Below are 22,533 nucleotides of genomic sequence, written 5' to 3' on the forward strand. Positions count from 1 at the left end.
ACATCAGACACTCTCGCCCAGGCGACCCAGCCAGGGTTGATCAGACCCCAGTTTGCATCCCAGCAGCAGTCGCCCACGTATCTAGCCTCTTGATCCAAAGCCAGTCTAGTGGCTTTCTCTGCAGGTTCCGTAAAGGATCTGACTGCCTTTCTCTATGGCCTCCCCGGTGATGCCTATTGCCCAGTGCCCAAATATTTTGCAGAGTGAATGTCCTGAAAATCCTTGGCAGCCCACCTCCACACGCTCACAGCGAGTTCGTCAGCCTTGCCTTCTACACTCTTCCACAAGTTCCTGTTACTTGGTCTCGCTTCCTCTCATTGGCCTCATCAATACGCTCTTCCCAAGGCACTGTGAATTCCAGCATGATCAGTTGCTTGGTAGACTCTGAAATGAGGATCATGTCTGGTTGAAGCCGTGTTGATGTTATCCAGGCTGGGAACTTCAGCTGCTTGCCCAAGTCCACTTCCAGTTGCCAGTCAGTGGCAGTGGTGAGGAGACCAGACTTTGCTCTTGGTTGTAGGTGGGGCTTTTCTCCGGCTCTGAGGAACGTGATGGTCTTTGCCTGGTGTTGATGGCTGTGGCTACACTCTCATTGACTGTGTTAAGCACTTGGTCATGGCGGCAGCGATAGCGTTAAGGTTTGCTGGACCTGGTAGAACATCGTCAACAGCCTGGATTAAGAACCTGATTTGGTGGAAGTCTGCTTGCCAGATATTTGACCAGGTGATCTTTCGTTGCAGTGCACTTTCCCATCTAGTCCATGCTCCTTGCAGTCCCATCCCTACCATCCAGCTGACTCTTTGCCCTGGACATTGTCGACCCTGGTCACCGGGAAGAAGCCTATGTCTGCACACCCCATTGCTACGGACCCCACCTTGGCCTCAGCCATGACTCAGCCACCTCCAGTGCTTTGTCGACGCTCCTGCCTGTTCAGATTTGGATGCCGGCAGATGCCTCTTTTGGATCCAAGGACTCTCCGTACTAGAGAGCTTCCCTTCTCAGTGACACCATGAAATCTTCAGCGAGGCCACTGTTCGGGAGCTGCAGGATGTTACTGGTGACATACAAGGCAGCACTGCTCATACTGCAGGGTAGGCCTAGCCATCTTCGCAAGTAGCTGCTGATCTTCCTCTCCAGGGACTTGACTGTCGTTATGGGCACTGCATACACCAGCAGAAGCCACAAGATCTGGGGTCGTATGGAGTGCCGGTGTATCCAGGCCTCAAACCTCCCTGGCAGGCCTTATTTCGTCCACCTTTGGGAGCCAGGCCTTGAGCTCTTTACTAGCACCCTTTATGGTGGCCGTAAAATTGAGAAAACATGAGGTAGTACCATATAGGTTGCCCTATATGCCAGAAATATTTCTGCGTGCTGGTGCCCCACTGCATGCAGCTGATGCCCCGATACCACTTATTTTCGAGTACAAGTACAAGTACTTACATCTGGGTACTCGCCAATACTGAGTACCGATACGAATACTTCTCTGTGCCGAGACCCTCGTTAACAGCCAGCTGGAGGGTGTAAGTGACACACGGCAGGCCGGGGCGTCCTGCATCACTCATGGCCTTTATCATGTTTTTGGCATTGTCCCGGAGCACACCGTGAACAGAACTTTCTGGAATGCCCCACGTCTGTAGCATATCATCAAGTGCACCTGCTATGGTTTGGCCAATGTGCAAACCCACTGCGCAGTTAAACTGATGAGAGACATTGGGCTGAAACTGCTAGTCCAGATATATGTGGTGAAACTGAAGGCCGAAATGTCCTGCAACAGGCAGTTGATGTGCTTTTTCACAAAGTCATGCAGCTTTGGTAATGCGGTTTCTGTGATGTGGCGACGGCTGGGAATCTCATACTTCGGCTCCAGTACACTGACAAGACGGCAAAATCCCGTATTATCAACAACTGACAGCGACTGGTCATCAAGAGCGATGTACTGGGTAAGAGCTTCTGTTAATTTTACCGCCCGTGGGTTGTCTTCGGACATTTTCGCTCACTTCTCCAGCGTTTGCTGCAAAGTTGGTTGTTGCTGTTTCCAAGTGCTAGCATTAGCAAACTCCTTGAACGCTGCATTGTGTTGGTTCTTAAGATGTTTTATCAAAATGCTTGTGCTAAATGCGCTGCTTTTCACTCCTCTTCTTGACAGTTTAGCAAAGCATAGTTTGCAGACTACTCACTACAGGCTTTTTTCTTTATCGTTTACCGTAAAATATCTCCAAACTGCTGACATGGCTGCTCCCCCACCTAACGTTACCTGCTCATTTGACAAGAGGTTAACGTCACGCTGCCGTAAAGTGGTATCAGTGCCATTGTATCGGAACCGTTTTGCTAGTATGAGTACATGAGCACACTATCGGACCCGATACCTGATACTGGTATTGGTATCGGTGCATCCCTAAATATTATTGCTCTGCCGTTAATATTGAAAATGAGAACAGAAGCAGGTCGTTAAACCATTGTTCATTCGACCTGAAGAGAAGTTGGCTGCACTTTATTTTTTGTTAAATATTGTTACTACTATTATTACCTGTAGCGACTTCAGGAAACAAACTAATAGCTGCTGAGAGACTGAGGTTGGGCCCGGTTTGCTTCTCCGATATGCTACCAAAGTAAGTCACTGAGATCCAAAAATACGTTGAACAAAATGAAAATGATCAAGTTATTATAACATGCACAAAATCATGATAACAGCGATCAAAAGAAAATAGCAGTCATCAAAAAATACGGCGACCCACTCACCCTCTCTTCCCTCGGGTGAACAGCTGATTATATTAACTGTGTGTGCCACCCATATACCCAAATCTCCCAAATCATCAACATCACATAATAATAATTAAATGACAATATCACAAACACTAGAAAATACCAATACCAAAAAATATAAACCATCATTACCCAAATTAACATTACTGCAAACATTATTTCTTTCTGAAATCATTCATGGCATACCTTTTGCTTTGAAAATGAGAACGGAAGCAGCAGATTAAACCACTGTTCATTTAACTTGAATAGAAGTTGGTTTACTTCAGTTTTTGTTAAATGTTGCACTGCCTTGTATCTTGAGAACTGAAGCATCGGGTTCTGAAGTTGAACTTTTTATTATTTTCAAATAAAAGGTGTAATGTCAGCTGGGATCAGCTCCAGCCCCCCACACCGTCGCGATCCCTAACGGGATGATGGATGGATGGATGGATGAATTGTATTATATCGCTCTAGATGAGCCAACTATCATTCTTGAATTGTATCGGAACCACGGAAAGTGTTACGTATAGTATCGTTGTAAAATCATCGTTATACCTCTAATGAGCAGGTATGTATATGAAGTTCTTACCAGTCCCAAATGTTACCCACAGCTCCTCAGTGTCCAGCTATGACACATGTGGCTGCAAGAAAAGCTAGAGCATTGCAAATGCAAAAAAGCCACCTTTAAGTGCACAGCTCTGTGTCAATGTGGAGGAGACTGTGAAGGAGACAGTGAAGAATAGGTTCTACAACAAATGCTACAGCAAATGTGTTTCTAAAATAACAATTTTTAAGTAAAGGGCAGGGACTCTTTGTCCAATTCTGGAGTGTGACAGCCCCCAATAAGAGCATTCGTGGACGACCTGGCTGTCACTACAACATCTATCCTGATCAGCAGGTGGATACTCCAAGGCATAGAGAAGCTCATAAATATTTGTGTTTCATAAATTCTTTTTAAGCTAAGTTGTTAAGGTCATATTGAATATTGTTAAACTCTTCACAGTCACTGTATTGTCATTGTTAATGAACAAAAGGATCAAGCTTTTACATGCAACAGATATAATATAGTAACGTCTAGCCTAGGTTCTCAGATACTGTGATTTGCTTCATACAAAATCACTGAATTCACCATTAACTATTCACCTGAACAGTTTATGATATTGTGTATGATATCATTGTAAATGTTGGCCATCAAAACATCAGGGTAGAAATCATCTTTTCTGTGTTATCGTGTTGGGTTCAGGAGATATGATGCAAAATACATCATTTGGTTATGGTGGAAAGTAAAATGGCCGCCATGGCTGCCACGAGGCGTTTTTTGCGATGGTTCCATATCTGAAAATGTTCAGGGCCCCAAACTGTTCAAGTGTACCAAGTTTCATGTGGTTGTGAAAAAGTGAACATCATTTTCACATATCACCTGGATTATAACCCACTGCTACTGAATCGGGGCCTCATCAGTGGTAACATGTTTATATTGACAACGGGGTAAGAGTGGGAACACATAAAATAATTGATAAACCTGGTAGAGAATACATTTCTTAGGAAAGTTTTTAGAGTTTTTGTATTATTTTGTGTTTCTGCTGCTAAGAAAGCCATTTACAAACGGCCCCACTAACAGAATCCAATGCAAAGTTCTGAACATTCTATCAGATACAAACTGCACAAAGTTACGTTTATTCTGATAAGAAATGTTGTTATTGTTGTTATTCATGTAATATATAATTTTAAAGCTCTTTTTGTACTCTTTATGCTGGACCTATCCATTAGCACATCAGATCAATATGAAGTTAGTTATAAGGGCATTTGCAGTGGCATTCAGAATTTGCCCTGTTACAGCATTAGAGGTCAAAGGTCAAATTCTCTTGACCTCAGTGTCATGACAATGTAACCAATGGACAGATTATAGTCTAAGCTTTACAATGATATATGACTTCATGGCATTGTGTGTTGGTTTCCCTCTTTTATACTGGATCTATGTGTAAAATGACAAAAAAAGATGGGAAAATTTGAATGATGGAGGGATGAAAAAAGGAGTGATAGCACATAGAAAGCTACCATTGCTGCAATGCTATCATGCATTTCCCAACACTAGGGACATAGACCTTTAAAAAAAATCACCATGAGACTTGGTCCCTCCAAAGTGGCACGACCAACCCCCTGGCTCATGGACTAATCAGTCAACGTGCTGTTGACAAACCTCATCCAGGGGAATCTGCTTCCCTCAGCTCTCGTCTGGATAACTTCCCGACCTGCAGCGGCCAATCAGATCAGATCCCTCCTGCATGTGTTGACAGGGTAACAGAAGTACGAGGCTTCACTGACGCCCAGAAGGAGGAGTACTTCAGGAGGAGAGTCAGTGATGAAGAGCTGTCCAGCAGAATCATCTCACACATCAAGACATCCAGGAGCCTCCACATCATGTGTCTAATCCCAGTCTTCTGCTGGATCACTGCTTCAGTTCTGGACCACATGTTGACTACAGACCAGAGAGGAGAGCTGCCCAAGACCCTGACTGACCTGTACTCACACTTCCTGTTGGTTCAGACAAAGAGGAAGAAGCAGAAGTACGGTGAGGGACGTGAGACGAGTCCACAGGAGCTGACAGACGCTGAGAGGGAAGTTCTTCTGAAGCTGGGGAGGCTGGTGTTTGAACATCTGGAGAAAGGAAACATCATGTTCTACCAAGAAGACCTGGAGCGGTGTGGTCTGGATGTCACAGAGGCCTCGGTGTACTCAGGAGTTTTTACAGAGATCTTCAAAAGAGAGTGTGTGATCTTCCAGAAAACAGTCTATTGTTTTGTTCATCTGAGCATTCAGGAGTTTCTGGCTGCAGTCTACATGTTCCACTGTTACACAAACAGGAACACAGAGGTACTGGAGGCCTTCCTGGGGAAAAAATGTGTTCATTCAACCCTGTATGTCTTTCTGAGGAGAGCCATGGAGAAATCCCTGATGAGTAAAAATGGCCACCTGGACCTGTTTGTTCGCTTCCTTCATGGCCTCGCTCTGGAGTCCAACCAGAAACTCTTAGGAGGTCTGCTGGGTCAGACAGACAACAGTCAAGAAATCATCCAGAGAATCATCATCAACCTGAAGATGATGAACATGTATAATCCCTATCATGACAAAAGTATCAACATCTTCCACTGTCTGACGGAGATGAACGACCACTCGGTACTTCAGGAGATCCAAGAGTTCCTGAAGTCAGAGAACAGATCAGAGAAGGAACTCTCAGAGTTCCACTGCTCAGCTCTGGCTTACATGCTGCAGATGTCAGAGGAGGTTCTGGATGAGTTTGACCTGGAGAAGTACAACACAACAGACGCGGGACGACTGAGACTGATTCCAGCTGTGAGGAACTGCAGAAAAGCTCTGTAAGTCCAGATGTGATTAACTCTATAGATCAGTGTAGATTCGTAGTTTAGTTCTTCAAATATACACACTATAAATTATTCTTAAAATATAATATTGTGTTTCACGTGTTTATTACATAAATATATCAGTTGTATTTTGTCACAGATGTTCTTGAGCTGTTTCAAATGCTAGCGAGTTTCAATAGGGCCAGCGAAGGCCCTATTGAAACTGTAGCATTGAAACTGTAGCGTTTCTTCTTCTTCATTTTAGGGCCCAAGCACCGACAACGTCGGGCCAGCGAAGGCCCTATTGAAACTGTAGTGTTTCTTATTATTCTTTTTCTTAAAATGAATCGCCTTTTTGACGACCTTAACATGCCCAAAAAGTTGTTAAACTTGGCACACTTATCAGACGCGGTGAAAATTTTTATATTTTAAGGGTCTCGGGCTCGAGTGTTGCAAAATGGCTCTCTAGCGCCCGCCTAGAAAATTGGAAAAATTGAGCCCCTCGCTCCGGTTTCACATACATGTATGAAATTTGGCAGACAGATGTAACATGTGAAGACAAACAAAAAAGCCTCTGGGAGGTATGCCCAAAACTCAACAGTAGGTCTGAGGACAAAAAATACTCTAGCCCCGCCCCAAGATGTTAGCCACACCCCCTTTCATAACTCGTGAACCGTTTGTCGTAGAGTCTTGTGGCAGGCGTCATTACGCTCATCAGAGTTCTGGTTTCACTGTGCCTGGCTGCATCAGTCGGCATCCCGCCAGTACCCCCGACGCGCGGGGAGGTGCGAGGGCCCGTTCATCGCTGCTCGCAGCTTTAATTAGGGCCCGAGCACCGACAACGTCGGGCCAGCGAAGGCTCTATTGAAACTGTAGTGTTTATTCTTTTTTCACAAAAATGAATCGCCTTTTTGACAACCTTAACATGGCCCAAAAGTTGTTAAACTTGGCACACTTATCAGACGCAGTGACAAATTTGATATTTTAAGGGTCTCGGCCTTGAGTGTTGTAAAATGGCTCGCTAGCGCCCCCTAGATTGTTGGAAAAATTGAGCCCCTCGCTCCTGTTTCACCTACATGTATAAAATTTGGCAGACAGATGTAACATGTGGAGACGCACAAAAAAGCCTCTTGGAGGTATTCCCAAAACTCAACAGGAAGTCAGCCGTTTTTAATTCAATATGCGATTTTCGCACATTTTTGGAGTTTTATAGGCCGTGTACTTTAACGAACTCCTCCTACAGATTTAATCAGAACAACTTTAAATTTGGTCAGGACCATATTTAGACCTTGAGGAAGAAAAATTATCAAAATCGTGAGTTTTCACTGAACGACCTGACCATGGCGTGGCGGCCATTTTGAGCCATTCGCCATGAAACAGGAAGTTGTTGTAACTCAACTGTACTTAGTCCGATCTGCCCCAAATTTCTCAGCCATGATGGTGGTCCAGGCCTGAGGTCATTTTCATGTCAATATAGAGTCATGGCCCCGCCCCAATACGTTAGCCCCGCCCCCTTTCATAACTCATGAACCGTTTGTCATAGAGTCTTGTGGGAGGTGTCATATCACTCAGCATAGAGTTCCTGTATCATTGGTGAAGGTTATCCCCGCCCCATACACATTAGCCCCGCCCCCTTTCATAACTCATGAACCGTTTGTCGTAGACTCTTGTGGGAGGTGTCATATCACTCAGCAGAGAGTTCCTGTTTCATTGGTGAATGTTATCGCCGCCCCCAACATTAAGCCACGCCCCCTTTTCTTAACTCATGAACCATTTGTCGTAGAGTCTTGTGGGAGGTGTCATATCACTCAGCAGAGAGTGCCTGTTAAGTTGGTATTGTTATCCCCGCCCCCTACACATTAGCCACGCCCCCTTTCATAACTCGTGAACAGATTGTCGTAGAGTCTTGTGGCAGGCGTCATGGCGCTTGTCAGAGTTTCAGTTTCACCATGCCTGGTCGCGTCAGTCGCCGTCCCGCCGTTCCCCCACGATGCACGAGGAGGGGCGAGGGCCCGTTCATCACTGCTCGCAGCTTTAATTAGGGCCCGAGCACGGACAACGTCGGACCAGCGAAGGCCCTATTGAAACTGTAATGTTTATTATTAGGGCCCGAGCACCGACAACGTCGGACCAGCGAAGGCCTTTTTGAAACTGTAGCGTTTCTTCTTTTTTCTTTTTCTTTTTCTCTCAAATGAATCGCCTTTTTGACGACCTTAACATGCCCCAAAAGTTGTTAAACTTGGCACACTTATCAGACGCGGTGAAAAATTTGATATTTTAAGGGTCTCTGGCTTAGTCGTTGCAAAATGACTCGCTAGCGCCCTCTAGAAAATTGGAAAAATTGAGATCCTCGCTCCGGTTTCACTTACATGTATGAAATTTTGCAGACAGATGTAACATGTGGAGACACATAAAAAAGCCTCTGGGAGGTATGGCCAAAACTCAACAGGAAGTCAGCCATCTTGAATTTAATATGCGATTTTCGCCCATTTTTTGCGTTTTATAGGGTGTGTACTTTAACGAACTCCTCCTACAGATTTAATTAGATCGACTTGAATTTGGTCAGGACCATCTTAAGACCTTGAGGATGGAAAGTTATCAAAATCGTGAGTTTTCACCGAACGACCTGACCGTGGCGTGGCGGCCATTTTGAGCCATTCGCCATGAAACAGGAAGTTGTTGTAACTCAACTGTAAATAGTCCGATCTGCCCCAAATTTCTCAGTTATGATAAGGGTCCAGTCCTGAGGACATGTACATACAAAAATATACTCAAAGCCCCGCCCCAATACGTCAGCCACGCCCCCTTTCATAACTCATGAACCATTTGTCGTAGAGGCTTGTGGGAGGTATCATATCACTCAGCAGAGAGTTCCTGTTTCATTGGTGAAGGTTATCCCCGCCCCCTACACATTAGCCACGCCCCCTTTCATTACTTATGAACCGTTTGTCGCAGAGTCTTGTGGGACGTGTCATATCACTTAGTATGATGAAGGTTATCCCCGCCCCCTACACATTAGCCACGCCCCCTTCCATAACTTGTGAACCGTTTGTCGTAGAGTCTTGTGGCAGGCGTCATGGCGCTCGTCAGAGTTTCGGTTTCACCGTGCCTGGCCCCATCAGTCAGCGTCCCGCCAGTACCCCCTCTTCTTTTCTTTTTTTTAAACAGCGCCCCCGTCGGTGCTTAGTAACAGTTCAGGCGGAGAGTGTTATAGCAGCACGGAAGATGACGAGGGGCTTCCAAAACAAAAACCTAGAAAACGATAATAAATTCAGATGAAGTTCTGTGAGAAGTTGATGAAAGGAAAGCTGCTAAAATCAGGAAGACACCATAGTAACTGTAGAAAGAGCTGTATTTTGTTGAAGTGGTGTGAAGAGAGAGAAGAGTCACTCTCACCGGACTGCTTTTCCTCTCGTCATATAACACGTTACAGAGACACACGGTAAAATAATACTTTAAGGCCTTACAGAGATACACGGTAAAATAAGACTTTAATACGTTACAGAGACACACGGTAAAATAATACTTTAATACGTTAAGGAGACACATGGTAAATTAATACTTTAAGGCATTACAGAGACACACGGTAAAATAAGACTTTAACACGTTACAGAGACACACGGTAAAATAATACCTAAACACGAGCTCTTCAGTGGATTATGTGTTTGGTGAATTTCAGGAGATGCTTGGACAGATTTAGAAAAGATGGAAATACACAGCTTCCACCAATCACAGTGGTCTGATGAATCTAAACTTGGAAAAAAAAATGCGGAAACTTGTGTTTGGTGGATTATTTCTCTGTTGTTACAATGCTAATTGGCATTGTATTTTACATCGTTGGAAAGCCTGTTTATTTACCTTCACAATGATGTCCAACTTGTTAGGATCATGCATTTGTGGGATGAGCAGCACAGCTGATTATGTGGGAAGCGCCCAAGAAAAATTTGCCAAAATGCTCTGCCAATGGTAAACAGTTTATTCTCCTGTTGGTGTTGACTCTTGTTTTGAGTTGTTTGGTGGTTTGGATGATTGAACTCTCTATCAGTTAGAAGGAACAACAAGACATATTGGCTATTTAACACCGTCAGGAGCCTCAGTAGCGGTTGGAAGATCCATACTCAGCCACAACAGCCTGGCACCTCCTCCTCATGCTGGTCACCAACGTGGTCACAAGTTGCTGCGGGATGGCGTTCCATTCCTCAACCAGGATTCGTTGCATGTCAGCAAGCATGGTTGTGTTGGTCATTCTAACACGTACAGCACGCCCAAGCTGATCCCACAAGTGTTAAATTGGGTTAAGGTCTGGACTCTTGGCAGGCCGTTCCATTCTCTCTACTCCCACATTGTGGAGGTAGTCTGTGATAACCCTGGCTCTGTGGGGTCGAGCGTTGTCATCTTGGAGGATGAAGTTAGGTCCGTGATTGTGGAGATATGGGATCGCCACTGGCTGCAGAATTTCATCCCGATATCTCACTGCATTGAGATGGCCTTCAATGATGAGAAGCCTTGTTTTGCCAGTAAGGGAGATGCCGCCCCACACCATGACACTGCCCCCACCTAAAGCTGTTACTCCACCGGTGCAACAATCAGCATAGCGTTCTCCGCGTCGTCTCCATACTTTGACCCTGCCATCCAACTTCCGCAGACAGAACCTGGACTTATCACTGAACATGACATTCCCCCACATATTCAGGTTCCATTGTCTGTGTTGTCCACACCAGCGCAAACGGGCCTGACGGTGAAGGGCAGTCATTGCAGGCTTCCTGGTAGCCCTATGAGAATAAACTGTTTACCATTGGCAGAGCATTTTGGCAAATTTTTCTTGGGCACTACCCACATAATCAGCTGTGCTGCTCATCCCACAAATGCATGATTCTTACAAGTTGGACATCATTGTGAAGGTAAATAAACAGGCTTTCCAACGATGTAAAATACAATGCCAATTAGCATTGTAACAACCGAGAAATAATCCACCAAACACAAGTTTCCGAACTTTTTTTCCCAGTATATAACAGCAGAATGGTAGAATTCAGACTTTTCAAGATATCTTATACACACTGAAGATCAATTTTATGTTTTTAATGCAGACACACTGAAAACATCTTTTTGATGACATTATGTTGAAAATAATGCAACCTTATTGGTTCGTTAATTGTGTTTGTGAGCTGAATATATTTGATGCTCAGAAAAGAGAGTTATTGACAAAACGCCATTGAGTCTTCAAAATATCTAGTTATTTGAATGTTTAATTATGCACAGGTCTAATATTATTACGCAATTTGTTGGATTTCTCTACCGTTTGGCAGCAATCACTGATTTTGCCATTTGTGGACGTGAACCTGACAGCAGCAGGTAGCTAGCAAAGAGAGGTCAACTTTCTCAACTGTATTATTATTACTTATTCACTGAGCTTCATCTGCAAGATTAAAGAAAAACAAAGATTAAAAGTCTGCAGGTTTGAGAGAGAGTGATGAGAATTATTGTTTTATGTCAAACAGTGATGATAAAATGAGCTGAACCACTGATGTGAAGAGTAAATGTTAATCAAAGAAGTATATATCAAACTGTTTAGTCATCAAATCCATCAAGTAAATATAAACTGTCCTCTTTCATAACATATTTTGTCATTTTTGTGTCATGACAGACTTTCTGAATGTGAACTCTCAGATACTCACTGGGAAGTTATGGCCTCAGCTCTGAAGTCCAACCCCTCTCATCTCAGAGAGCTGGACCTGAGGTACCTGCAAGATTCAGGAGTGAAGCTGTTTGCTGGACTTGAGAGTCCAAACTGTAGACTGGAGACTCTGAGGTCAGTTCACTGACTGTAGCTTATGTAGTTTGTACACACACTCTCTATGCACTGGCTCTGCTCCAGATGGCTCTAGAGAGGGACTTTCACGTTTTTGGGTCAGCCACCGTAGCTCTACAACACGCTTGGCACACGGGAGAGGCTTTATTTGGTTGCAATCTCCTTACGTCACCGCTAGATACCGCCAGATCCTACACACTGAACCTTTAACCACAGACTTTATTTCAGGCTTCTAACTAAAAACCCATTCAAACAACCCATTGACTTCCAGACGAGGGAACAGGAAGTACTAAAATGCTAACTCATTTCTGGGTTTTAGGACTCATTCCTGTAGCACTCTATTTGAACATGTCTAAAGGTGCCGCACTCTCACAAACACACATTGCACCAACTTAAAGGCACATAAGTGATGATTATGAACGACACCATCTAATTAGAGGTTTTTAGGGTTCTAAGTTATTCCCACGTTCTTTTTGACAGCAGATCTAACTGTGCTCTGTTTCCATGTCAGCATTGTCTAATTATTTGAAGCCGCAGACATTTCGATTCCATCAAAAGCAAAATAAATATTCTGCATCAGAAACATCTTTGCAGGTTCATATTTTTTTCAATTCTATCTCCATACAATACTCACATGTTCATATGTACATTCAAAGAGTTATTGATGTCTGTCATCATTCCTTCTGTCTGTGAAGCAATCCCTGTATAACCTGAGTGTTACGAGATGAGGACTAAATCCACAGTCTTCTTCTATGTAAAATGACCTGTAAAGTTGATTTTAAACTAATCAGAGGCTTCAGCAGTCTGAGTTAGATGTATTAGGGCTGGGTGACTTGGAGAAAATCAAATATCACAATATTTTTGAAAAAATACTTCAATATCGATATTGTGACCATATGGTCACAATACTATTGTGACCATATGGTCACAATACCATTGTGACAATATGACAATATTTACCATTGACGGAGCATTTTGGCAAATTTTTCTTGGGCGCTACCCACATAATCAGCTGTGCTGCTCATCCTACAAATGCATGGTCCTTACAAGTTGGACATCATTGCGAAGGTAAATAAACAGGCTTTCCAACGATGTAAAATACAATGCCAATTAGCATTTTAACAACAGAGAAATAATCCACCAAACACAAGTTTCCGAACTTTGTTTTTCCAGTTTATATATATATATATATATCTATCCCGGTAGATGGCCGCCCACCCTGAGCCCGGTTCTGCTCCAGGTTTCTTCCCAGTAATCGGGGAGTTTTTCCTGGCCACAGCGCGCTTGGTGGATCTTGTTGGGTCTCTAAACTATGGTGTATGGTCTAAGACCTGCTCTATATATAAAGCGTTTTGAAATAACTTCTGTTGTGATTTGACGCTATACAAAAATAAATTGAATTGAATTTAATTGAATCCGTTCCAACCAAAACAAACCGCAGCGAGCCGAAACGAGAATGTAGAAAACGTTGGTGGTAAACACTACACATCCAGTAAAGTATGGAAACACTTTGGGTTTCACACATTGCCAGGAAAAGCCGGGCTAGACATCATGGCCAAAGCTGCATGCTAACTCTGTCATGGACAGGAAACGTTATTGTATTAAGGTAACGTGCAGTCGAGCCAGCCGTCACTCTCATTTCCGTGGTCAAATGGGCCGACGATATGACTGTAGAGCACCCATATACTGACATTTATGTTAAATGAATTCAAACGGCCCCAATCGAGCTGACCATGGATGTATAAAGAGAACGGAGCTGATGGGAGAGCTAGCGATGACCTTGGAGAAGTTAGAGGAAGTATACACGTGTCACTACGTCCGGTTTTCAAAATAAGGTGTTAACAAAGGGAACTGTATATACAAGATACATATATGGAAATAAGATTGATTGATTATAGTATAAATCAAGTATAAATCATTGCATGTCCCACTAATTTGTGAGGGAAATGTCTGTATTCTTTATATTTTTGGGTTGCTGGAAAAAAAACGATACATAATTCCTGACAATGACTGATATATTTGACTTCAGGACATCTCTGACTACAGACATGCTGAAAATCATACATTCTTACTGTTCTAATTTAAATATTTTCCAAAGTAAAAGTCCCTAGAAGTGTATGATTAAACTTTTTCCCATGGTCTAGTGTAAAAAACGTTAACAAAAATCACAATAAATCGAAAAATCAAATCACTTGAAGAATCGCAATACTTAAAAATCACAATACATATCGTTGAATCGTCCCAGCCCTACGAAACACCCACTTGATTTGTCAGACTCACATGGCTGAATCTTCATATTAGTTTCAGTTGAACTTATGAAGTAATTTCTTACAGTGTAGTTGTGTTATGAAGGGACCACTTGTTATTTGTGTTTGGCTGCACAACATGAGTGTGTATACATGGATCCACTGGTGAAGCTGTCAGAGTTTAAGAGGTGAAGTCACTACGTCTTTATTGAAGTAGCAGCACGTTGTCATTAATATTAATGAGAGCTCTGTTTCACTTTTTGTATTTTACAATTTTTAACCTGCATCCTGTTGGCATCAGGTGTTTGGAGTTTACATTTTCTAAACTTCTACGTTCTGAACCTTCTTCAGCTCTGAACACATTATTAATCATTGAAGGATTTCAAGCAGGAACATTGTCTTCTAAAGTTACATCATTTATTCTTTATTCAGATTGTGGAGCTGCAGTTTGTCAGACATCAGCTGTGCTTCTCTGGCCTCAGCTCTGAAGTCCAACCCCTCCCATCTGAGAGAGCTGGATCTGAGAATCAACAATCTGCAGGATTCAGGAGTGAAGCTCCTGTGTGGTTTTCTGGAGAGTCCACACTGTAGACTGGAGACTCTGGGGTCAGACACCATTTTTTACTTCTGTACTGATATTAATATGATGTGAAAGTTGTGGTGACACTAAACTGCAAACATAACTGATATTATACTGATCCACACTGAGGGCCCTATCTTACACCCAGCGCAAAGCGGTGCACAGCACTGACGCATTTGTCATTGTCATGCCCAGCGCCCACGTTGTGTAAGTAGCAAATGTACTTTTCCTGATTTTTTTGTTGCCTGATTTTCTTCCCTTTCCCCCAAAATCCATTCCGACATATTTTGCATCTTTGGAAACTTTGAGATCTTGAGTCGAATCTTGGATCAATTTGTGGGGTTTTATTTGTGTTAGGCTGCACAACATGAGATTGTATAGATGGATGAACAACTGGAGCTGTCAGAGTTTAAGAGGTGAAGTCACTACATCTTTATTGAAGTAGCAGCAAGTTGTCATTAACATTAATGAGAGCTCTGTTTCACTTTTTGTATTTACCGTTTTTAACCTGCATCCTGTTGGCTTCAGGTGTTTGGAGTTTACATTTTCTAAACTTCTACGTTCTGAACCTTCTTCAGCTCTGAACACATTATTAAACATTGAATGATTTCAAGCAGGAACTTTGTCTTCTAAACTTACATAATTTATTCTTTATTCAGATTGAGTTTCTGCAGTTTGTCAGAGATTAGCTGTGCTTCTCTGGCCTCAGCTCTGAAGTCCAACCCTTCCCATCTGAGAGAACTGGAGCTGAATGAAAACAAGCTGCAGGCTTCAGGAGTGAAGCTTCTCTGTGGTTTTCTGGAGAGTCAACACAGTAGACTGGAGACTCTGAGGTCAGACACCATTTTTCACTTCTGTACTGAGATTAATATGATTTGAAAGTTGTGGTGACACTAAACTGTAGACATAAGGCTGATATTATACTGATCCACACGGAGTATCTTAATGCTAAAGTACATTTTCTTCTTCAGTGGTTTAGTCCATTGACTGTGGCACAGCAATGTTGAGCTACACATTTAAAACCTTAATATATCACAACACTTGACTTCCATCATGTTAAAATAAATCATTAAAAAAATACATAAATATAAAGAACAAATAAATAATATCTATTTCAACTAACAGACAATAATAAATATATGCAGTAGTTGTTTTTTCTATAACTTGTATGAAGCTATATGATGCTTATACTGACTGAATATTTTAAACTGAAGATGCTTTGATTTTATAACTCCACTATTTCTAAAATATATACTATAGATGTCTTATCTTATATATCTTTTGTTCACATTTCCCCCCAAATCCATCCTGACATATTTGGCATCTTTGGAAACTTTGAGATCTCAAGTTGAATCTTGAATCAATTTCTGTGGATTTTTATTTGTGTTTGGCTAATCATCATGAGTTTGTATAGATGCATCGACTAGTGGAGCTGTCAGAGTTTAAGAGGTGAAGTCACTACGTCTTTATTGAAGTAGCAGCACGTTGTCATTAATATTAATGAATAAAATAGAATAGAAAGCTTTATTGTCATTGTATTAAATACAACGAGATTCACAGTTGCCACTTCTGGTCAGTGCTTTAAAACAAATACTTGACAAGACTAAACTAGGCAGATAAAACATATAACAGGTAAAACACACAGGTATAAAGCAAATAAAACAGGTAAAGTAGATGTAATAAATAAGTATAAACAGAAGTGTTACATTTATAAAATATTAAAATAGATGTAATGTAAACAGAGGTAATTGCACTTGTAAAATAGGTAGGGTAGATGTAATAAATAAAATGTAAACAAAGTTGCACTTGAGGTGTATATTGCATCAGGGATATATTGCACAGATAAATGTATTCACATTCAGTATATTAATATTGCACAGATTTATTGTTTGTTCAGTGTCCGTATGGCCCAGGGAAAGAAACTGTTCGCGTGTCTGGAGGTGCGGGCTTTCATTGACCTGTAGAGCTCTGTTTCACTTTTTGTATTTACCGTTTTTAACCTGCATCCTGTTGGCTTCAGGTGTCTGGAGTTTACATTTTCTAAACTTCTACGTTCTAAACTTTCTTCAGCTCTGAACAGATTATTCAACATTGAATGATTTCAAGCAGGAACGTTGTCTTCTAAATTTACATAATTTATTCTTTATTCAGATTGAGGGACTGCAGTTTGTCAGAGATCAGCTGTGCTTCTCTGACCTCAGCTCTGAAGTCCAACCCCTCCCATCTGAGAGAACTGGATATGAGTTACAACTACGGGCAGCAGGATTCAGGAGTGAAGCTCCTGTATGGTTTTCTGGAGTCCACACTGTAGACTGGAGACTCTGAGGTCAGTTCACTGACTCTCTGTTACTATTATAGATCTTATATCTTTAATTAACAATTGAACATAATGTATGTACAAACATAACTTACATCCATAAAGTTGTTAATTTTCTTTTTTTCATATTTTCATGTTTCTTTAACTAAATTTAGTCTGCAGTCACAAAAGACTTGTGTTTCTTAAAGAAAGTGTAGAAAATGTCCACTGTTAGTTGTTAAAGTAAATTAATGTTTATCATTGTTGGTAAATGGTCACATCTGGATACAGAAGATCCTCTGAACTAATATTGGTTTAAAATTGATGAAGTTTACTTCATGAAGTAGAAATATTTTTTTTGGTTTCGGTTAATTTCAACATATTCCACAAATAATGTCTGATCATTGAAATTGATCATTCAGCGCACACACACACACACACACACACACACACATAGATCAACACAGAGATCAGCAGCATGATATTGATGTGTATTGACATGAATAGGTGTATAAATGTTGTGGTGACATTTGGATGATGTCTGTAGAAGGCTGGCATTATGATGATCCACAATAACACAATAACAAAGTCACTTTACTCATATTAGGGAAAAGCTCATTGATTAGGACATAGTAATGTTGAGCTACACATTTAAATCCTGAACACATCTGATTGGATTATAAAGTGATTCTTATCTTCATCATTTATTCTTTATTCAGATTGAGGTGCTGCAGTTTGTCAGAGATCAGCTGTGCTTCTCTGGCCTCAGCTCTGAAGTCCAACCCCTCCCATCTGAGCGAGCTAGATCTGAGCCTCAACAACCTGAAGGATTCAGATGTGAAGCTACTGTCTGATCTTGAGGAGAGTCCAAACTGTAGACTAGAGACTCTGAGGTCAGTAGAGGGTCGGAGTCGGTCCATGCTGGTTTCAGCAGTATTGTTGTGATGTGTTTCCTCAGTTAAGCTGTGAGAGGAGAACGGTGACAAACAGAAAGAGAGAGAGAGAACAGTCAGCCAATCAGATCAGCCAGAAGCTTGTTATGATCATGTGTTAGAGTTGATGTGAAGAAGATGTTGTTGTTGTGTTCATGTCTCCAGGAAATAAAGCTGGATTACAGCTGACAGCATCACAACATGTATAGAGACAGTGGTCCTCATCCATCAAACTGTCGTACCATCAAACCTGATCAGAAAGTCTTTGTTCTCTCATTGATCAGTTTATCTCTGTCACAGTTCTGAGATCAGTCTGACTGAAGCCTCAAATCACTGGCTCTTATTTGATAGAACCATGGTTACATTTAGTAACCATGATGTGGTCTGCGCAAAGAGTTATTAAAGGAGGGTAACGGGATGAGGGTGTGGAGTTTAAGTGTCTTTTGTAACTCGTTCCAGTCACTAGGACCAGTAAACTGGAATGAGTGACGACCAGAGGAGGTGAAGACCATAGGAACGACCATACTAATGAATTTACTAGAGCATAAATTGCGGTTAATGTTGGAGATATTGAGTAGTGAGCAGAGATATTGAGGTTGGTTCTGCCAATGAGTTTTATAAATGAACTGTGTGCTGCATCAGTGACTGACAGCTGATGAAGGGAGTCTCTGTAAACACTGATCCATGACTTCTGTTCTCTTCTTCTCACATCAGATGGAAGGAGTGATCTCTGTCAGAGTGAGTGATCAGAAAAGTGGATGTGCTGAGAGGATCAGCTGTGTCCTGATGATCAGCAGAGGTTCACCACCTGGCCCTGGATCTTATTTTGTCTTATTTTTTATTCATTCATATATTCTGAACCCAAAATGCCTCTGCAGAATAGTTCAGTTTATGGCAACATTACTGTAGATTAACACATTTAAATAGATCTTTCTACTTTGCTTTGTGTTGCAGCTCCACTCTGTGGAACAATGGAGTTTTGCTGTTTATTTCCACATATTTCTACATAGTTATTAAAGTTACCCTATTAAAACCAAGCGCTCAGGAAAAACGCCGGGCTTTGATGCCCATTTTCATAGTTGCGGTACTACAACTTCCGTGTCCGTCACGTGATGACATCGGGCCCAAAAATATTTTTTCCCATTGACTTACATTGGGAAAGATGTCTGTAACTCAGCGGACAATTTTTTTTAGATGAATCAACTCCCCAGTATGAACACTCTAATAGTCCTTATTTAAATCATTAGGTCCTAAAAGTTTTAAAACACACTAATAGCTGAATCCAGAGTTATTTCCCTTCCTTCGTTCATGTGAATGAGACTCAGACCGAGGCTGGAGCGAGGGCTGGGAGGAGGAGTTAAATTATGCTCATAGGCCGTTTTTTAACTGAACTATAATGTATTCTTAAAAAACAGCACTTTACTGCTGATCAACTGTCTAAAGTATCATGAATAACAGTTTGATGCAGTATTTTTTGAATTCTGGGAAGAGCAATTTCACCTGATCTGCACATGTGAGGCTGGATCCGTTCTTTTCTTCATCCATTCCCATCTTACTGATTATTTGGTAAGTAGTAATTTTATTTAATTAATAAATCTGTGCAAAGGTTATCAGTGATGTTTCCAGTTAGTTTGCATTACTGAATATGTGCATGTCATGATAGAGGGATTCAACAGCTAGCTAGAATTTCACAGATGATTGCATATTAATCGGACAACACAAGGAGCTCATTTTAATATCTATGTATTCAAGTTAATATCTAAGTTAATGTGCTGACACATGTATTTTGCCAGTGAATTCATGCATAACGACGGTGTATACATTTTACAGTCTATGGAAGTCCCTTCAACATTTAAAGTAACATTAAGACTTCAGTGCATGTTGGTTATTGGGTGGTAATTCAGCAGAGCAGATACAAAATTGAAGGGAAGGTTATTTACTAGCTAACTAGTGTTTTTGAATGATATCTGAAAACCACATGTTGTATAGATCAGATGGTCAGAATATTCATAATTGATCAAAAAACAGTTTCTCAACCAGTAATGCACACCACTCAACACAATTCATTTCAAACATTGACTAAAAATCCATGAAGTTGACTGAGGAAAATTCTTTCTAAGTTTCAGGTGAAACAGCAGGAAGCTATTGGCGCTGGATGGTCAGCCTTGAGGGCCACTTCATATGTGAGGGGATCCAGCCCACCTTCTTGATGGGACTTGCTGCATTATTTTCCACCTTCTACACCTGCACGCTCAAATTAATCTCAAGGTTAGATACTTTCAGTAAAACCTGTATTTTTATTGTGGCATTAATCTAAGTGATTCACACAACTTGATTTTTACACAGTACCTGAAGAAACACTATCATTTTTCAGGTGCACCGTAGGAATAAACCCTGAGAGAGGCACCAAGGATGGACAGGGCAAAGTCTTCTCAAAGAAAACTGGCAAATTCACGAGCTACAAGACAAGACTACAACCGTATATCCACATATATCCACTCTGCTGATGGGACTCATGGACTTAAGTGGGACTTCATTTAAAATGGTGAGTTTACATTACATACATGATAAGAGGAAATGAGGGGTACACACGCTGATTTTGTATGTGAGAAGTTACAATGAAAGTTGTGTTGGAACTCATATATCTCTCTCTCACACAGTCAGCGGGCTACCAAGGCTGGATTGAGAGAACTGGTGTCTTTGAGTGGGCCATAAGTCATTCACTAACTCACTCCCCGACCATCGCCCAATACTTGGACTTCCACACTTATCCATGTGCCTTGTTAGAGACTGAATATTCATACTTGGACATGATGTCACATGTCTGGTGGTGTTGGTGCTCATTATGATATAAGGCAAAATATTATTTGAGAGTTTTGTTTTAACTCTATGATATAGCTCAACTCTCTGTAACTGTTCCACAAAGTAAGGTTAGTAAGATTGACAGATGTCTTCAGAAATGCTATTTCTTCTGAAATTTGGTTTGTTATCTGTGTCAGGTTTTTGTTGGCGCTGTGTTGAACTTCATATGAAAATAAAAAGTAAAGTGCAATAAGATAAGCTGTAGATTTTCTTTTCTCACACATTGTACATGAGTGTAAAAGCAGTGAATTAGCTCTGTTCTTCACTCACATGTTGTTATGGTTTGCATTCTGTGCTTGTAGCCATATAGACAGACATTTTGGGCAACATAGCCTTAATTATAGCCTTTTTCTTAACAAGTGCCTTTAATTGTATTTAGTGTGACTATTCCTTTGTCTGTAACCTGCTAAGTCTATTCATATAGGCAAAAAATAATGTTTATTAAAATGTATGTAAAAAATACAACCTAAATAGTGCATTAAAACAAATCAGTAAGATAATGTAAAAGAAAGGGGAAAAACAGCTATATAATGTATCTTTAAACAGTAAATTAACTATAAAATACTGTGAAATTAATCAAAAAAACTGTATATACTGTATTTTTCATTAACAGTACAAAGCTGTAAATTTCAGCGACAGTATAATAATGTTAATTTTACAGTAGAATAATGGCAACCCTGCTTCCAGCTCTTTACTGTTATTTTACTGGGAAATTCTTAACAGTGCAGGTAGGTTGCAGTCCTGGAATATGACAGCACTGGAGGATAATGGGTTCCTGGTAGCTTCACGTTTGATTCTTCTCAAATCTTTGGCAGTTAATTTGCGTCTTTTTTTCTCAACATGTTTCTTGTGACCCTGTTGACTATTTGCAACAAAACGTTTGATGGTTCTGTGATCACGCCCCAATATCTTAGCAATTTCAAGATTGCTGCATCCCTCTAAAAGACTTTTTACAATCTTTGACTTTTCAGAGTCAGTTAAATCTCTTTTTTGGCCCATTTTGCCTGAGGAAAAGAAGCTGCCTAATAAATATGCACACCTTGATATAGGGTGTTGATCTCCTTAGGCCACACCCTCCCTCATTACACAAATACACATCACCTGATATGCTTGAATCCAATAAGCATTCAAGTTAATACAGCTTGGAGTTGGAAAATATGCATAAAAATTATGATAGGGTCAAAATACTCACTTGCCTAATAATTGTGCACACAGTGTAATGAAATCATACAGTATGTAAAGTTACCACAACAGCCTGTTGTCCCTCCTGTCCTCTGGTAGGAGATACAGGACCCCCAGGAGGACTCTCTCCAGCAGACTGAGGAACAGGCCATCACACTTTTAAATAGATAATTCATACGACACCTTCTCACACAGATATATCTTATACTGTATCTACTGTATATGTTCTTAATATATATGTTCTTAATGTATATGTTCTTAATATGCCCTTGTACAAAGTATTACCTTTATAATTGTAGTGTAAATGTAACATAACTTATTATTTTAATGGAGCTTCCCAGCAAAAAGTATTTCACAGGATTGTACCTGTATAACTGGCGTGACAATAAACATCTTCAATCTTGAATCTAATAAATTATACTGTAATTTCAGATCCTCCAAATCCCTCATTGTTTAACTAATGTTAAGCATAATTAAAGCCACAATCCTACATCTTTATTTTCTCTAACACATATTGTGATT

The 22,533-nt window shown here is 41.0% G+C and overlaps 2 protein-coding genes and 1 long non-coding RNA gene across 3 annotated transcripts in view; all 3 read left to right on the forward strand.

Annotated features, from left to right (window-relative positions):
* LOC141765520 (uncharacterized) overlaps positions 1 to 5,015 on the forward strand; it is a 35,046-nt gene extending 30,031 nt beyond the window's left edge. The window contains exon 6 of the mRNA XM_074631557.1: positions 4,923 to 5,015. The gene's annotated coding sequence lies outside the window, so the exon portion shown is untranslated. The remainder of the gene's footprint in view (positions 1 to 4,922) is intronic.
* On the forward strand, positions 616 to 19,323 carry LOC141766869 (protein NLRC3-like). The gene is made up of 8 exons (XM_074634044.1): positions 616 to 652; positions 793 to 928; positions 4,887 to 6,119; positions 11,749 to 11,913; positions 14,592 to 14,765; positions 15,399 to 15,572; positions 17,755 to 17,928; positions 18,682 to 19,323. Exons 1-8 carry the CDS (start codon positions 616 to 618, stop codon positions 18,692 to 18,694), a joined length of 2,106 nt encoding a protein of 701 aa, XP_074490145.1. The 3' UTR covers positions 18,695 to 19,323.
* Positions 19,324 to 19,453: 130 nt separating this feature from the next.
* Positions 19,454 to 20,480, forward strand: LOC141765527 (uncharacterized). The gene is made up of 3 exons (XR_012593522.1): positions 19,454 to 19,533; positions 20,088 to 20,235; positions 20,342 to 20,480. It is a non-coding gene; the product is annotated as an uncharacterized LOC141765527 (long non-coding RNA).
* The last annotated feature ends 2,053 nt before the right edge of the window (positions 20,481 to 22,533 follow it).

Source organism: Sebastes fasciatus, chromosome 4 (genome assembly GCF_043250625.1).
Source record: "Sebastes fasciatus isolate fSebFas1 chromosome 4, fSebFas1.pri, whole genome shotgun sequence".
Classification (NCBI taxonomy): domain Eukaryota; kingdom Metazoa; phylum Chordata; class Actinopteri; order Perciformes; family Sebastidae; genus Sebastes; species Sebastes fasciatus.

Coding starts and splice junctions, on each gene's coding strand:
- LOC141766869 (XM_074634044.1), top strand. CDS start 616: ATGGCGGCAGCGATAGCGTTAAGGTTTGCTGGACCTG. Junction 6,120..11,748: donor AGGAACTGCAGAAAAGCTCT/GTAAGTCCAGAT, acceptor GTGTCATGACAG/ACTTTCTGAATGTGAACTCT. Junction 11,914..14,591: donor TGTAGACTGGAGACTCTGAG/GTCAGTTCACTG, acceptor TTCTTTATTCAG/ATTGTGGAGCTGCAGTTTGT.